Source organism: Emydura macquarii, unplaced genomic scaffold (assembly GCF_026122565.2).
Source record: "Emydura macquarii macquarii isolate MOO-44397 ecotype Brisbane River unplaced genomic scaffold, CSIRO-AGI_Emac_v2 contig_1790, whole genome shotgun sequence".
In the NCBI taxonomy this organism is placed as follows: domain Eukaryota; kingdom Metazoa; phylum Chordata; order Testudines; family Chelidae; genus Emydura; species Emydura macquarii.
This window is the reverse complement of record NW_027131927.1, coordinates 9034314-9052586: the sequence shown is the minus strand read 5'-3', so window position 1 is coordinate 9052586 and position 18273 is coordinate 9034314. Positions and strand designations below refer to the sequence as shown.

At 44.8% G+C, this 18273-nt stretch overlaps 1 protein-coding gene across 1 annotated transcript in view; it reads left to right on the top strand.

Moving 5' to 3' along the window:
- SRP72 (signal recognition particle 72) overlaps nucleotides 1-18273 on the top strand; it is a 37561-nt gene that overhangs the window by 6013 nt on the left and 13275 nt on the right. Inside the window, 10 exon segments of the mRNA XM_067556881.1 lie at nucleotides 2394-2517; nucleotides 3420-3563; nucleotides 4849-4960; nucleotides 8272-8303; nucleotides 8990-9114; nucleotides 9209-9266; nucleotides 13499-13630; nucleotides 15295-15423; nucleotides 16424-16496; nucleotides 18011-18075. Of these exon segments, the coding sequence (XP_067412982.1) occupies nucleotides 2394-2517; nucleotides 3420-3563; nucleotides 4849-4960; nucleotides 8272-8303; nucleotides 8990-9114; nucleotides 9209-9266; nucleotides 13499-13630; nucleotides 15295-15423; nucleotides 16424-16496; nucleotides 18011-18075 (994 nt within the window).

The window sequence follows — 18273 nt, the reverse complement described above, 5'->3', positions numbered from 1 at the left end:
AACAAAAGGCTAGGAATAAATGGTCAGCTTTCATACTGGAAAGAGGTGAACAGTAGGATCTTCTAAGGAACTGTACTGGGATGTGTGCTGTTCAACATAGTCATTTATGATCTTGGAAATGGGGTGAACAGTGAGGTGGCAAAGTTTGCGGATGATACAGAATTATTCAAGATAGTTAAGTCCAACGCTAACTGCAAAATGTTACAAAGGGATCTCACAAAGCTGAGTGACTGGGCATCAAAATGGCAGATGAAATTCATCATTGATAAGTGCAGAGTAATGCACATTGGAAAACATAATCACAATGACACACACAACGATGGGATCTCAATTAGCTGTTCCCACTCAAGAAAGATCTTGGATTCATTGTGGATGGTTCTCAGAAAACTTAAGCTCAGTGTGCTGCAGTGGTGAAAAAGGCTAACAGTATGTTAGGGATTATGACAAAAGGGGTCAAAAATAAGACAGAAAATGTTATAATGCACCATGGATTTCTTTAGGGGCCACCAACACCTTGAATACTGTGTCCAGTTTTGGTTGCCCCATCTCAGAAAGGAGTAGTGGAACTCAAAAAGGTTCAAAGAAGAGCAACAAAGATGATCCAGGGTATGGAACTGCTTTCATATGAAGAGAGACTAAAAGATTAGGGATGTTCAGCTTAGAAAAGACCCGACTAAGGGAGGATATGATAGAGGTCTATAAAATCATGAATGGTATGGAAAAAGTGAACAGAGAAGTGTCATTTACCCTTTCCCACAATACAAAAACCAGGTGTCACCCAATGACTTTAATAGACAGCAGGTTTCATATTAAGAAGAGGAAGTACTTTTTCACACAACACACAGCGAACCTGTGGAGCTCATTGCTATGATGATGATTGCTATGATGACCCAAAGTGTAACGGGTTCAAAAAATAGATACATTCATGGAGGATAGGTCCATGAGTGGCCATTAGCCAAGGTGGTTAGGGATGTAACACCATGGTCAGGGTGACCCTAAACTTCTGACCCCCAGAAGCTGGGAATAGAAATGTATGTAATAGTCAGAGGAGTATAGATGGTGAGACCTCTGGGGATGGTGCTTTGTTTTTGCATTTGCTCAGGAAGTAGATGTTGCTGTTAAGTTGTGCTTCCTTTTTCTTCGTGTTGTGGAGTTTCCATTTCAGACAGCTAAATTTGATATCTTCCATTGTTGTATGCCATTTAGTTGTGGCCGTTTTGATCCCAGGATATTAGATATGTAATACAACTACACTGCATAGGATCTGGGAGGAAAAGACAGGTGGATTTCTCCAAATTTCCCTGTTCTGTATACTCCTGCTGAAGCTGTGATATTGGCCACTGTTGGAGACAGAATATTGGGCTGGATGGACCAATGGTCTGACCCAATATGGCCATTGTTATAAAAGTGAAGTTTTTTCTGTATAAAACTCTGCTTAGCCACTGAATTGTGTATTCTTCAGAGTAAAGAAAGGTCTCATTGTCACAATTGATACATCTGTTCTGATTAACTTTCAGGCTATTGTGACCAGGATCATGTTTTAATCTTTTTATTTCTATTCCATCCTTGTAATCCCCCAGAAATTATTAGAGTGCAGAAAACATTTAAATAAAACATGAACGTGAATTAACCTCTGTGCATGTGCTCTCTCACAGCATCTGTGCTAAAGTTACAGTAAATTGTTAGTCCCTTTTTATTTTAGCTGGGAGAAAATACACTGGACTCCTTTTTAAATAAAAACTACCCAGTTGTGTATATTAAGGCTTGCTGGTGTCAGCAGAACCCTTTTAGATCTGATTCAACCTAACAGTTTTGCCGTTGGTTCTCCCTTGTAATTGTGATGTTTCTCAAGATGTTTCATTGCATAGCATAAGATTTGGCTTTTATAGTTTAGGAGAGACTGCATATCATCACACTTGCTCTGTCTGTCTGTATCTTTGTGCTGCGGTGATACTGCCTTTCTGTATGCAGTAGCAGCCAACCCTCTCTTCCTTCATTGATTATTCAGTGAAGCTTTTTGTTGTTTTACCTTAGAAAAGTGTGTGATACAAAAATAAACAGGAAATCTGCATAGCTTTGAGAATTTGCTGCCATGAAGTGGTGATCTAGGGTACTTAGGAGTCTGAACTAGTTTAACTAATTTAGATTCTTCTTTGGGGTAGGGCTTTTGTATCCCCTCTTTTCTAAGATACACATTTTAGGTACTGTCAGTGCTCAGTAGATAAATAATTCAATATCCTGGTGCCACTGCCAACACATGCTCTTCTGCCTCTTAGAACATGGTGATCTTGTAAGAGTAATTACGGATGCTTCATGCCTCTCCTGGGAGGCGAATGTTGTAGAATGAGTGCTTTGGTGATGCGCCGCCATCAGTCTCGGACTTGTTTTCGCAGTGACTCTATCACCTTTGAGAAGGCGTACTGTGAGTACAGGTTGAACAGAATTGAAAATGCCCTGAAGACCATTCAGAGTGCGAGCCAGCAGACAGACAAACTGAAGGAGCTGTATGGACAAGTGGTAACTACTGCTTTGGAAACTCTGTTCTTATAATTCAAGAGTGTTGACTCGATCCCTCTGCTTTGTGAGGGTGGAAAAAATCAGAGAGAAACTTTTCTCCTCTGCCCGCAGCTGTGACTTAAAAACCCATTCATATGTTCTGAGTGAAAAACCCACTGAAATGAAAACAAAGCTCCCACTGACTTCAGTTTGGCCTAGGATTTCACCCTCTGTTCTAGTTAGCTGGGGTCTCCCACGCTGTCAGTTTGGGCACATTGCACCATCCTTTCACTTGTTGGCCCACTAACTTCCATCCATTTCAGCTTCTAATGAATCACATTCCTCTGTTCTTGGGGGCAGGATAGTTTGTTGGAAGGCACTGAACCAAAATGTGCCCCTGCAGCAGTACACTTGGCACACCTTCCGTCTCCCCAGGGCTAGAATGAAGTGATTTGCTTGCGTTCCATACGCCAGGGAAATGGGTGGTCCTGAGGAGAGCTCTCTGCTTTCCACTGTGTGAGCCAGATCAGCTCTTCGCTTATGATCTAGCCCTGCACATGCTTCATGCATATAGCTCTTCAACATCAGGAGCAGCTGTGTGAGTGAAGGGAGACAAGGATGGGGTACCTCAGAGCATCAGGATTGAAAAGAGGAAGAGAAGATTTTTCCTCCTCCTTTTGTTTCCACAGTTGTTTAGAATAACCCCGACATGTGGAGGAAACAGTTGTTTGCCGTAAACAGTGCTTGAAAGGTGGTCATTTAATTTGCTCCCTGGAGAGATGCTGACAGCTGCTGTGAAAAGGTTGGCAGAGAACAAAATCAGCTCTCTTGTCCAGAGTAAATTCTGTATTAGACGTTGCAGCACTTGTTCAGGTGTCTCTAGTTGTGGTTGCCAATCTGCAGGACAATGTCTCTCTTTTCAGTTGTACAGATTGGAGCGCTATGATGACTGCTTAGCCGTGTATCGGGATCTCATCCGGAACTCCCAAGACGACTATGAAGAAGAAAGGAAAACCAACCTTTCCGCGGTGGTTGCAGCACAGAGCACGTGGCAGAAAGTGGAGCCAGTATGTGCACACTTGTGAAAGATTGTTCCCCCTTCCACACTCTCTCTTCTGAACCTGGCCCTTTTTAGAACACTTCTGAAGATGAATTGCATGGCTCATGGATAGGAGTGGGAGAAGAAAACATTCTAGATCCTAAATCATTAACAGAAAATAGGAGCACTTGGCTAATACACACAGAAAATAACAGTCCCTTCCTCTTGCCCTGCCCCTCGGCAGAAATTTAATTGCTGAGTGTGTAGTGAGGCTTCGTTCTGGAGATGTAATTATTTTTATAAAACAGAAGCAGGCAGCATTTCTCCCTCTGCATGTGGCTATTAGCATTGGTGCTTCACTTGTCTTCCACATTTTGCTTGGCTAAAATCCAGAAAGCAGCCCTAATGACCTCAGCTGGCTGTTGTCTCTCCAAAGTGGAAATGTCAGAGGTCACTCTTGGGGTTTATCTCTGCATTTGGTGTCCCTTAATGCATGAGTGCATGGCATACTTCAGGATTCTAGTTTGGGAATGTGAACATTTATTGCTAAAGAGTTATCTGTCACCTTGCTTAGCAGTGTCTATTTTCTATTGGATAGTTAACAAAGGTGCCTTTTGCAATTGGCAGTATTCTATACATTTCATTGTGCTCATTCACATATTACCACGCTTGTGCAATTTGGTATTTACAGTGGGTCTCCCAGGTAGTACAAACCTGCAAGATTCCACTGTATGTGAATGGGCATAAGGTCCTGATCCTGCAAAGCCTATTTACAGCCAGTAGAATCTTGCTAATCTGAACTAATGACTGGGAAGATCCATTGCAAGTATAAAACTCAGTGGTTAGGCACATTAAATAAGTTTTTAAATACGTAAGACTACAGCTCGTCTTTGAAATTCTCCGGGATGGCAATATCTGCCTATTCTCTGCTTAAACAGCTTGGACAGCTCCCCTGAGGCCTAATCTGTTTCTCTCACTAATCACCAAGAATAGGACTGCTCTACAGCAAGGAGCTGGATAGCTCCATTGCATATTTCCCCTTGGTTTTGTCCTGCAATGTAAGGGGAAGACCATTCATGCCATGGCTTGACAGCACATGTCTTCTCAAGGTCACCTCCTCGAGTAGATTTCATAATGAATCTTCTGTTTTATATTAATCTAAGAAATTGTCATGTGTGCTAAAGCTATGGTTTGTTTATGTAGTAATCCTATAAAAGTGGCTTTAAACAAATCTGTTTAGATTACGATCCAAAATTAGGCTGTGTTAAATTTGCCTTTCAAGCATTTAACCCGATCCATTCACTCCATGTCAGGAAGATCTGGGCCTCCAAGAAGCTACCTATGAGCTGTGTTATAATGCTGCGTGTGCATTGATTGGGCAAGGAAGACTGAAGGAGGCAATGAAGAACCTACAGAAAGCAGAAGGTAAAAACATGGGGTTTATAGATTTTTTTTTTTTTTTGTCACTAATTCTTTGTAAACACATTTAGAGAGAGAACAGGGATTTGATTTTGGATTAAAAATGGGATTGGAGAACTGTAGGGTTCTTCTATTACAATTTCCATGGTGTGTTTGCCAAGAATGGTTGGGAGTTCATAGCTCTTAACATTCCTTAAATAACTTTTATTATATCAATAATTTTTAGTTATTTTACATCAAACTGTTTTCTTATCTGCAAGTCCCATTTTGTACATAGCATTTCAATCTGTAGATCTCAGCTTGCTTTCCAGAATGAGGGAGTGCAGGCTCAGATGGTTGGTCATGTAAAGTACAGTCCTGACAGCTATGTGGGTAAGAGAGCCCAACTGAGTAAGATTGAAGGAAAAAGACAGTGAAGCCAACCCAAGAGGAAGTGATGGGATGTCATAGCGGAAGACATGTTAGCATGTGGTATGATAGAGGATATGGCATTGAACAGAGCACTGTGGAGGGAGAGGACTTGTAGAGCAGACCCCTTTTGATGGGATTAATGCAAAGAAGAAGTCCTATCATGCAAGGAGGATGGTGAAGCACTGGAATGGGTTTCCTAGGGAGGTGGTGGAATCTCCATCCTTAAAGATTTTTAAGGCCCGGCTTGACAAAGCCTTGGCTGGGATGAATTAGTTGAGGTTGGTCCTGCTCTGAGCAGGAGGTTGGAATAGATGACCTCCTGAGTTCCCTTCCAACTCTAATCTTCTATGATTCTACGATATGTATAGTTTAAATATTTTGCAGTCATTTTACAGTAGCAAACTATATGTAACATCTCAGTCTTCCCTCTCAATTGGTATTTAATTCCTGAGGGCAATTTGGTATCTGTTTATAATCTCATCACGCTAGCAGAAGTTGTAAAATCCCTATGCAGCCATTGTTTTATGAGTGTACTGAAGACTAGGGCGCAGTAATGTTCTGAGTTGGGTATTGCTCTTTTGTGTGTACTAACGTTAACTTTTCACATTCAGAAAGACTGGTTTTATTATTGTTATATTTTGGTCTGTCCAATAAGATGCGTGGAAAGGAGAATAAAACTTCAAAGTTGAAGTTTAAAGTCATGAAGAGGAACCAAGTTACAGGCACACATAACTTTGTTAGCCTTTCAGATTAGGTCTAACAGTGACAGATGCACAGCTGAAAAGCTTGAACTCCCTTATATCCTCTTAGTAAGCTGACTAAATATGTTATAGGTGGAGCCGGCAACACCATCAATACTTAAAGCTACCCAGTACGTCCCATTATAAGGCCCTGTTTTCAGTTGCTTATAACTTTGCCAAACTATAGTTATTCAGAAGTTTTCCATGCCAGGTACTTGCCTGTGGCCTGGCATTTTTGGAGCACCTCAGCATAAACAATTCAGCCATTTCCAAGGAGTGTAAGAAACAATATGTTAGTTTGCCCATGTTAAAAAACAAACAAACAATGCTTACAGCAATTTCACTGAAGAGTTCTAGCATGCCCACACTAAAGGGCAGGGATTCAAAACTTGCAAGAGAGGTTGCCCTAGTGTCAGGGATGTGCCTTTTGCCATCCTAAACTACAAACTTCCGAAAATCTCTGTTCTCAGATGCTCAGTAGAGGTTTGTTAGTTTTACAGCTAAGTGTGTTGAAGATTCTGTCTATGTATGACCAGATGAGGAAGGAGGCTGAATTAATTTTGCACAGGCAACCTTAATTCTGGCATTTCCTGACTTTGGAGTGCTTGACTTTGCAACCTTAATGTACTTTTAACCTAATTTTTTTGGTTAAAAAAATGGATAGATTACATAAATCTATGATGTTACTGTGGAATCAGAAGTCTTGTGTGTGTACATTCCTGACTAGTAATTTTGCCTTTCATGATCTACCTGTGGAACATAATGGGAACCCTTCAGCTCTGTTTGCTGCTGGATAACATGTTAATACAGCGGTTTCCAAACTGTGTACGCATACCACAGTGGTACGCAGGCCACTTCCCAATGGTATGCGTCCGCTGACTAATTAAGACTGCAGAACGTGGGTCTGGCTCCACCAATCTCTCTGTGCTGCTGGGGGGCCAGTGCGGCGCCTCCAGTGGCGCTCGGCAGTGCAGGGGCAGAGCGCAGCAGCCCCCAGGGCGGCCTGGCTGTTCTGCTCTCCCTCTCCGCTGACATGCACTCAGCGACTGGCCAGAGCTGCTCTGGTGCCGGCCACCTGCCCCTAAGCAACGTGGCTGCTGCTCCCCCCTCCCGGCCCTGCCTCTTCCCCCGCCCCTCTCCCATGTGGGCCCAGCGCTCTGACCATGAGCTGCTCCTGCCCCAAGCAGCGCGGTGACCGCCCCTACCTCCCAAGATTTCACCAGATATCCACCAACTTTGCTCTGTCAAGCACACACATCCCTCTCATTAAAGGCATACCAGAAATCTCAGATGGGGTACGTTTATAATGTGTTTATTAATATTTTGCAAGACTACAGCTTTTTATATACATAGCTGTGCTATTGATACAACGACACTTAGGTTGTAAGACGGTTTTTATACATAGTCGGTTTATAAAAAAAATTGGTGATGGTATACAGGTAGTGGCATTTTATGTTGGTGGTGCACAACGTGGCAGAGTTGGGAACCGTTGAGTTAATAAATAACACAGTTCAGTATTGACCTTGGTTACAGTTATGTGGTGCTAGACTAGCTGCAGGTCCTTCTTAGTGCATGTTATTTCTGGTGTTAATCCAGACACTGAGACAATAATCTTCAGAAAAACACATAGCAGTCACTTTTATTGCACTGTAAAACTGCTTACTGAGCAGTAGGTGAGAGAGAAGATAATGGGAGAATCAGGGAATAATGATGAGGGTGAAAATGGGTAGGAATTAGTGAGGTACCACTGCACAAAGTAGAGGGATGAAATCTACATCAATCTTTTAAGTCTGCAACCAGCCTGGGTAAGGTGATATGAGTGACTAGTTGGTATGGTGGAGAGAATTTTCTTTCATGAAAGATCATAAACTAGTTTTAAGGAAAACGAGCAGGAGATGGAGAGAGACAAGTCAAAAACTTCAGTATTCAAAAAGAGTTCCGGAGAAACATGTCTCCTGCATACTTGACTTTTTTTTAATTTCACTGTAGACCTTATCTCTCTCCGACACACACCCAGGCATTTCCTTGCTTTCTTGCATTAAAAAGTATTCATGAAACATTGCAGAAGCCTCCCTTAATATCCATGATGGACACATGATATTCTGTGCTTTCCTATATGTAAGAGTTAGCCCTGTCTAAATTTGTCTTTCAAATTATTTTCTCTAGATCTGTGTCGCCAGTCGCTTTCAGAAGACTCTGTAAGTAGTGGCTATTACTTTGAATAATGTGCATTTTACACCTAAGCAAATGTAGATACATTTCAAAGTTGTTGCTCTAGGGATTAGCCAGGAGATTACTTGTTAAATTGCTATATAGTGTCATACCCAGCAGTAGTCACCAATGTGCCTAAATTGACCTTCCTGATGCCATTCCTGAGGTGTGAGCTATAGTTTGGCCTATTGCTGAAATGTAAATTCCGGTGGCTGTGCTTTCTCCTGCCTTGCCCCTTCTGCAGTCCCTTACACCAGTGCAATGTGGGTGTACCCACTACCGTGTTAGAGAGATGGGATGCCTCACCCACTGCAGAGGCGTGAAGAATCACACAAGGTCAGAGGCTGTGGAAAATCAGGCCCACAATTCATGATTCATACCCAGCACGCTTTGGCATATTTATAGTGTGGAAGCTGTCTGCTTACGCATGGATTGGAAGGGTAATTTTGTTGCTAACAGTAGCTCAATCTTTTGCCCCCGTTTTCGGGTTTAAGGTGTGAATGTTGTTAATAGTGCCATGGCTGTCTTTGAAGATGTCCTCGTCTAGTGGTGGGGATTGTGACAGATGGTATTGCTCAGAATAGATTACAAAGGCACAGTTCCTCTGCAAAATGCTGAAGCCAGGGCGTATGAGAAGGGCAAGGTTTCATGTTTTGCCTTGATTTTCCTTCAGGATGTGACTGAGGAAGACATTGAAGCTGAGCTGGCAATTATTCATGGTCAGATGGCCTATATCATGCAACTACAAGGGCGTACAGAGGATGCCCTCCAGCTTTACAATCAAATAATCAAATTAAAGTAAGGGCATCATTAAAACAAGCTGTTATCCTTTCATATGTGACAAGGCTGCTGTTTCATAGCTGTGCATTTAATTTTCATTTGTTGTCTGCAGGCCAACAGACGTGGGATTGCTTGCTGTTATTGCAAATAACATCATTACTATTAACAAGGTATGGAAACGGCTATCCTCTTTCTAAGGCATATTTGCAAAAAAATCTGAATGAACTGAGAATGCATCCCATGCAGCACTTCCACTAACTTTGAGGGGGATTCTGTGTGCAGAGGGATTGCGGAGTTGGATCTCTGCTTGAAAGAAGTACTTGCTTTCAAGTGGAAGAAGAACTCTAGCATGAAAGTTATATTTATAGTTTTGCTGTTTGTGCAGTTACATAGGTATTTCCATTATATTTTTATGCTTATAGGCCCCAGTCCTGCAAACACAGATTGCAAAAATGATCCTGCACAAAAATAAATTCATTCACATGAGTCCCGCTGGAGGGGTGGCTTACATGCCTCTTGAGTTACATGTGTAAGAATTTGCAGGATCTGGGTCTTAGAAGACAAACTTTCAGACTAAGGGGTGGGTGGGAGTGTGTGTGTGAGAGAGAGAGAGAGAGAATTTTTTTCAGGTACAGGATTGAGGGAGTTGGGGAAATGAGAAGGTACTGGAGTAGATGTGCTATGCTTGTGCTTCAGTAACTTTTAAAGTGCATCGTGTAAGCTATTAGTGCACATTGTGGACATGGGGCTTTTTTGCTGTCTTCGAAACCTGATGAATAGTTACTATGAAACTTACATCAAGTACACAGCCACAATAGTATTTTTATATGTGAAAACCATACAAATAGCATAATGGAGGCGTCATTTCTTATCTAGCCCCACTTTACCCTAATTTTTAAAGTGTTTGCTTGACAATGCCAGAATTGCCACTAAGTCATTGTGCTCTTTGTTGATTCTCTGAGCTAAAAACACAAAAAGTTGCCTGTATATAATAAAGTAATATAATGTGCTTTGCGAGAGTCAGAGTGGAAAAATAAGTGGTGGTGCTCTCTAAACTAAGGTGTGTTTCCCAGTAGATGATGCAGATCTTTGTATTCATCCTTGTTCGTTTTTGTGTGCTTTGGTTGGTGATGAAATAGTTAACAACGTCAGTGTAGTTGATATCATTTTTCACAGTTAACCTCCTTAAAATGAATAGGGCCATTTAGTTCATGCCTCTCTTTAAGCTGCTGTTTGTTTGTGTGCTGACTAAGGCCGCATCTAGATTACAAACTTATGTCAACTCAAGTTACGTTGGCCTACAGCTGCTGCAGTTAGTACATCACTTGTGCATGTGCACGCTGGTTTCCTGTTTCGGCAGTGTGTGCTCTCCAGGAGTGCTTGTCAATGCTGAGTGTGGTGCACCATGGATGGGTATCCTAGTGTGCAACTCCTCACCATCCACTGCACTGTCTTTTGGGAAGTTATTGGCAATGAATGAAGGGACTGAAACAAATCGCAAAAGGATGACTGAAAGCATGGAGTGAGCCTGGAAATGTTGAACCTGGAGGTCCACCAGAATCTGCAGCAAACACAGATGTTGCCTGAGACGCTCTTTATGCTCTGGTGCATCTCCCTCGCCTTTTCCTGCTGGAACTCCTGGGCCTTTCTCTTCTCTGCTCTTCCCTTATTCAGGCTCTCTGCTACATTCACCCTCCAGGACTTGTGCTTGTGGTCTGATGCAGCACTGGCTTGCAGGATCTTGCTGAACGTGTCATCCTGAGTCCTCTTCTTTCTCCTCCTTGTCTGGCTCAGGTGTTCCATGGGTGTGGAGAGGGAGACCCTTAAAGCCACAGTGGCAGCAGCTGGAGATAAAACCCACAGATGTGCCATTGTCAGAGCATTCACGCAGAGAGCGAAACTAAAGATGCAGAACTTGCTCCCCTAAAGTTGTGCGCTCTACATGCTCATTCTCACTTGTGCTTGAGATTGCTGGTGCACAGTGCCAGTCACAGCACCTGCCGTAGTGAGTATGGCCTGCTATGAGGTGGGGAAATGAGGAGGGAATTGCTCATTAGCATGATTATTGTGGTATAGGGCAATGGCACTTAATACTGGCACCATTTGTAAGAAATCAGCTAAAATCACCACTGAGGGTAACAGGCACAGAGAGCACAGCTGCTGGCACCAGAGTCCGTATGCAGCTAACCTTTTGTGCACTGCAGTGGTGCCTGCTGAAGTTATCATTGACTGGCATGGGAAAATCCTTCCGTGGAGGAAGGAATAAGGCAGCCCTCCCCAAAAACCTTCGGCAGAGGTTTGCAGAGCAACTTCAGGAAAGTTTTCATCGAGATCTCTCAGGAGGATTCAAGAGACATGCCTGTGCACATAAACAAACTGCTTCACTTGGCCCCCTTTGCCTAACTCAAGGGGACTGAAAAGCTCTTGGTTGTACTGCTACCTCTTCTAGCACAAGTAAAGTAATGAAAAGTCAGAAGCTGTGTCCTGCTACTTTAGGGGGGCTATCCCTGTAATGGAAAAGTTATCTACACATCTACCTGAGGTTCCTTTCCCTGGATCGGGCTCACCTGTGCTTGACTGGCAGGACTGGCTGGACAGCAGTGGAGTCAAAAACTGGTCCCAGCTCGTTGTGCAGGTGGATCCCCTGCTTGCCTGTCCCCCATACTCCTCTTCATCCACCTCCTGCTCCTTGCTGTTTGCAGCAGGGGCCTGTTGCTAGGGATCCTGAGAGGTATCCAAAGTGCTGTAGGAGATGGTGGTGGGGTCTCTGCCAAAGATGGCATGTTGCTCTTTGTAAAAATGGCAGGTCTGTGGCTCAGTGCCAGATTGACTGTCTGCCTCCCTGGCCTTCTGATGTGTCTGACGCAGCTCCTTGGCTTTCATGCGGCACTGCTGCTGATCTTTTTTTACCCCTTCTCCTGCATCCCCTGAGCAATCTGCTCTTAGATGTCAACATTTCTACAGCTGGTTTGGAGCTGTGTCTGGCGCAGCCTGTTCTCCCCTCAAGCCCGGGAGATCCAATATCTCCTGTCTGCTCCAGGCAAGAGTGTGTAGCCAGCATGGTCAGCTGGGAAGCTGCACTCAAAAGTGGAGAGCTGCTAGGTGTGCTCACCAAGCCAGGCAGTCAGAAAAAGGAATTTCAAAAATTTGCAGGGCTTTAAAGAGAAAGGGAGGCTTTCTGGTCTCCATGACTACTGAGTCATGGAGCTCCCACCAGAGTGGTCAGTGTGGGGTATTGTGGGAGAGCTGCTGGAGTTTGCTGGAGACAGTTTGGGCCAACATAACTAATGCAGTCTACGCTTGCATTGTGTTGACTTAAGCACATCGACCATGTCTCTGCTCTGCTTGTGGGGCGGTGTTACTATGTCGGCATAACATTGGTAGGAGACCATTTTGAGCATAGACACATGCACAACTAGGCCGATGTAAACTGCTTTGTGTTGACCTAACTGTGTAGTGTAGAGCAGGCCTTAGTTACATATCACAGCTCCAGTTTCCACTTGGTTCACATTTGGAAAGTATTCTTCACAGCCATAAGGGTTAGAGGCCTGATTTCTTTTTAAGTGAAAACTTAGATTCTGGAACACGAGATACAGCCACCATAGGAAAGTATCGTTTCACTGAACTGTCACAAACCGGCCCAGTTCAACCCCTTGTATCACTCTTCTGTGTGTGTATATCTCATGAGAAGTTACATAGATACATAAATAATGCAATATTCCCAAAGGGTTGAGACTGGTTAGTTTGTTTTTATTGTCAAGCAAGTGAAGTCTTCCAGTAATAAGAAACAAATGAGAACCTACAAAGCAAGTTTTGCAAGAGAACAAATAAGCATAAACATTGGCTGATCAGTATGTCAGCAGCAGTTACCAAGGTCTTGTTTCTTTCATAGGATGTCCAGGTCAGACTTCGCTCTAAGAAGTAATTATGAGTAAAGATTTGGCTAGTTACATATTTTAATATCTTTTTTATGGCAGAGAATAGCGAGGGGAGACTCAGAATATGTGGCCCAGAAGGGAGACCCAGATTCTGACCCTGCTCTGCCACAGACTCCTTTTATGACCTTAGGCAAATCTGTATGCCTCAGTCTCCCAGCTGTACAGTGGGAATAACAACATGGCCCTACCTCACAGGGGTATTACAAATAAATACAGTTAAGATTGTGAGGTGCACAGATACCAGCATAACAGAGGCCATTTATATACTTAAGATAGAAGAGCACAGTGTGGTTATTCCCTTCCCAGTCACCATGCCTCCTCAGTTCCTCTCTCTTGTGTTCTTCATGGCACAATCTGCATGTGGCGTGGGGAGAGCTTTTATAATATGGGTCCAAATAGATGTTACTGTTTAACAAATGTAGTGGAGCTTGGTTTGATCTTGTTTTTGTTTTTGTTTTCTACAGGACCAAAACGTCTTTGACTCAAAGAAAAAGGTGAAATTGACCAATACAGAAGGTGTGGAGCACAAACTCTCCAAGAAACAGCTCCAGGCCATCGAATTTAACAAAGCTTTACTGGCCATGTACACCAGTCAGGTAGAGAACTGTCCTGCATTAGCTGGGTACAGATTTACAACCAATCACAGGACTTTAATTGAGCAGAAATGTAAATCCGGTTGATCTGAATCAGATTTCCATAGGCTGTTCTTTACCCCCCCAAAATACTTAGGACGTTGTCCAGAGATGGAGTGAATTTTAAATGCCAGATTTTTCAAAAGTGCTCAGTAGCTTCTACTGAAAAAAACCTTTTTACTGAGTCCTTTTGACAATCCCATAATGTTTGACACCTATTGGTGAACTGCACGTGACTGTCCTGGTAAATGTATTAGTTATTAAAGTAGGGTTGACTGGGTACATGCAGACTGAAAAGAAATTGTGCATTGCAGCACATGAGGAAATGTGCATACTGTGGTTTTTGTTAACAAGGACCAATAATATCCACTGCCAAAATGAAACCACGAGTTGGATCTGAATAATGGATTTGGTGCTATTATTGGGTCCAAGAGCTCAGTGCTTTGGATGAGTGCACTGTATAGACATCTAAATAACCAATAAAAAGACTGTCTGCTTTCTAGACCATGGAAACCTACCTGTGAAGGTACTTCATCGGGTTTCACACTGGCTGATGAAAGCAGCTTTCAGTGTGGTCCTGTGGTGAGAGAGATTCTGAAGCAGCTCCAGGCATCCATTTTTTGCGAGAGAGTGTGTGTGCAGAAACCAATATTTATCCTTTGGTTGTTAGGGAATCTGGCAGAAGGCGTGTGCAGGGCATTTTCATGTGGTTCCATTTCCAGAATGCATAGTAAAATCAGAATCCACCCCCGTGTGGGTCTCACTCCTTCCTTTCCCATACAGACAGTCTGGTGGAAAAACAAGGGAGAACTTGTAAGAAGAATTCATGTGATAGTGACTTACACAGCACCTCACTTAGCGAGTCTCTTCCCAGATCATGTGTGTGTTATTGCAGTAGCATCTCCAGGCTCTGATGCTGACTGAATTAGGCACTGTATGCATGTAACAGACTCTTTCTGCCCCTAAACTGCTTGCAATCTAAGGCTGTGTCTGCAATGGAGACCTTACAGTGGCACAGCTGTACTGATGTACTCCCATATAGCTGCTGTATGCCAACAAGAGAGAGCTCACATCATTATACCACTCCCAATGAGCGGCGGTACCTATGAGTGGGAGAACGTCTCCCGTCAGCATAGCTTTGTCCACACCGGTGCTTCTGTTGGTGTAACTTATGTTGGTTGGGGCTGTTTTTTTCACACCCCTGAGCGACACAAGTTTATTGACAAAAGTGCTAGTGCAGACATAACCCTAGTGTAAAGCAGATGTAACACAGCGCCAGGAGGAGCACAGGGTGGCAGTGAGAGGGCATTGCATAGCCATTCTGGCTGAGGCGGGATGGAGAGCAGTGCAATGTGAGGCTGTGGTTATCATGCACAGGCCCTGCTCTGTGGGAGTCTTGGACCATAATCTCCATGGGCCAGTGACTTTACCTGTCTGCACAGCCTCTCCCACGTCGCTCCTGCAGTGTAATCTGTTCCTCGGGGAGGTGCAGTGTCTCTTGGAATCTGCTCATGGCAGGCAATGTCTGGCCCTGGTTAGCCCCGTCTTGCCCCTGTTCTCTCTGGGGGTTTGCACAGTTGCATTAACTGTCCACTAATACTGAGGAAAATGTTCTTTGTGTCCCTTAGGCAGATCAGTGCCGCAAGCTGTCAGCGAGTTTACAGTCCCAGAACCCCGAGCACCTCCTGCCTGTGTTAATCCAGGCTGCCCAGCTCTGTCGAGAGAAGCAGCATGCAAAAGCAATAGAGCTCCTACAGGTGGGTGACTGATTTCCTTCCGTTGACCGTGAGGGTAGAGGGCTGTTCCCTGCCTTGGAACCCGACAGATGGAGTTGGTACTACGGGAAATTAATAGTCCTGAAACGGTGGGGACTGTGGAAATGGATTTGAGCTCATCACGGCATTGTATATAATGGGTGTGATGCACGCAGGGCTCACCAGTGAGAATGCAGTGACCAGTCTGGTAGGGGGAGACACATACATGCACATTCTCTTATCGTGAAGTGTTTGTTTTTTCCCAACCACAGTAGGATTTTTCTATAATGGAAGAGCCTCGCTTGGCAAAAGACCCCCTTCACTATAGTGCCAGGGCTGCTTTTCCTGCCCATAGAGACCTGGTGGGCACTGGCGCCTAGGGTGTGCCCCTCTGGAAGGCAGGACTTCACTTCTGACCTCTCATTGCAAAGGGTGGTGTCCACATTCCTTTTCCATCTCTTCTCTGGCCTTGTCTACGTGCACAAGTTGCACTGGTTTACTTGAAATTGGGGTTTAAACTGGTGCCAAAGACTCTGGACACTTTTGGTTTCGGAGTGCCTTATTCCTAGTCAACTTCTGCTAAACTGAAATAAGCTGGTTTTAAACTGAAGTGGTGTTTGCTTAGCATTTGGAACTGATTTCCATAAATGGGTGCAGCTTCCTCGTGTAAACGAGGCTTCTGTCATGGTGTGGAGTGTCACCTGGCACGCTGCGCTTGCCGGCAGCCTGCCTGTGGGGGAGCAGGTGCTGTGCTGTGAGGGCATGGACTCCGGGACTTGCTTGTGGTGGGATGGGATGTCGCTGTGAGAGGAGTGAGTTCACAGAAGCAATTCAGGGCTCTGTGCTGAGTGGAGTTTCTCTAACTCTGAGATGGTTCCGCTCTGGCTCCCTCCCTAACTAGCCAAATTACATAATCGAGCTTTTCTTTCTGAAATGGGCCCTTGCCAAGGCTGATGCTCTGTGTTTATGAATGTGCTAAAGCACCCTTGTGTCTCTCTCTCAGGATTTTGTGGAGCAGAGCCCTGCCAACGCGGCAGAGATCAAGCTGACAATGGCACAGCTGAAAATCGCTCAAGGTATCGGTATCCTTTTGTGCTGGGAAATGCTTGTTTTTATCTGGATTTTCACTGCGTAAAAAACCAAATTCTTTGTCACTGACCTCAGTGTATGGAGAGCCAGGACTGAGATAGGAGCTCTGGCTGGTGTGAGCCCCAGCAGAGCAGCTCCATCCAGCGTGGGGTTAGAAATACCTGCTCAAATACTGTGCTTCACAGGCCCCTCTGCCTGGCTGCAGTAGGGTTGGGATAGCATCTCCATTCATACCTCAAAATGAGCAGCATTAAAGCAAGCTGTCCTCTGACTTTGGCCAGAACCATTTTTCTCTTGGTCGGTTCTTGGACAGGGCAGCTCCTGCCCCTCTGGCATCTCTGAGAGGTGTTACCCTGGTTGATGGGGTGAAAAAGGAGGACTCTCCCTTCTGTTCCTTCTCTCTTGCTGACCTTCCTCCTGAGGAGGATGTCTGCAGATACCATAGCACAGTGCCTCCTGCACAGAGGGGTGCGCTATAGAGATCAACGTTTCCCAGGCTGAGCCTGGGGGGTATGACGGTTGGGGGCATTGTCCACGCAGTGCTGGGGCTTGTGGACCGAGTGGAGGGCAGCCCTGGGCACCGTGCTGACATCCGTCATTCGGGCATTGACAATGAACGGATGTGTGCTGCAGCAGAGAGAGGGGAGCCAGGCGCCCTGGGGGTAATTGACGAAGTTTAGCGGTGGCAGGGTATTTGTATCATGTGACTGGCACGGGATCGACACTTTCCCCACTGGCCCCAGAAAAGGCTGGGAGATCTGTGTATTGAAGATGGCTGGCTGCTGCTGACTGAATGTCACTCAAGTTTTAAAGTTCCTCTCGGACTATCTGGGCATGGGTTGGTGCAGTGCTGTGCTCCATTGTCGCCTGGCATTACTGCCTGCAATCAGTGGGATTATTCTGCAGAAATAAGGGGGAAGGATCTGGCCCAGCGCAGCAAGGGGATAAGGTGGAGGGGTCAAATCACTTGGTGTTGGCCCAGGTTTGCTCCCGTTGAAGCTAGTGATAAAACTTGCACTGGCATCAATCAGGCAAGCGCTGAGCATTTGGAATGTTAAAGAATACACCCAGCTCCTGGTGCTTCATCCCCTCTCTTAGGGAAGTAAAGCATTGCTGTCAACCCACTGCGTCTGGTGTTAGAGGTGGGAATAAACCCTTTGCTCGGGGTATTAATGCTGGGCATGCTGGAGACGTAGGTAGGGAAACCAATAGGTGCTGAGGCTATTGCAAAGGCTGTTTAGTCTGAGGATGAGACGAGCTCTGATGGGACTCGCGTCTCTTCCCCAAGACCGGCCAGCCATTGGTGGTGTCTTAGCAATAATAGTGGAGAAAACCTCTTCAGCAACTGGCCCTCCAGGCAGAGGAGTGCAGTGGCAGGTCGGCATATGCAGACTTCCCCAGGGACACTCTGTGGGAAGGGGATCCAGGTGGAAGAACAGAGAAGGCAGGGAAAGCATTGCTGTGTAGTTTAAAGTGCATTATTCTCCCTTCTTTCTCTAAGGTAGCGTCACCAAAGCATGCATCATCCTGCGGAGTATAGAAGAGCTGAAGCATAAGCCAGGCATGGTGAGTGGCAGTAAACATGTACCATCGCAGATATCATCGTCCAGAGCCCTTTAACCCTTTCATGCTCCTTTTCTGTTCCTGTTTTCTTGTCTCCTGAGCTACTCCTGCACTGATCCTGGGTGTCCAGCATTCGTCTCAGTCTGCTGGTCTGCTTGCATAATGGTGCTCAGTTGCTGATATTTTTGATACGAAGCATTA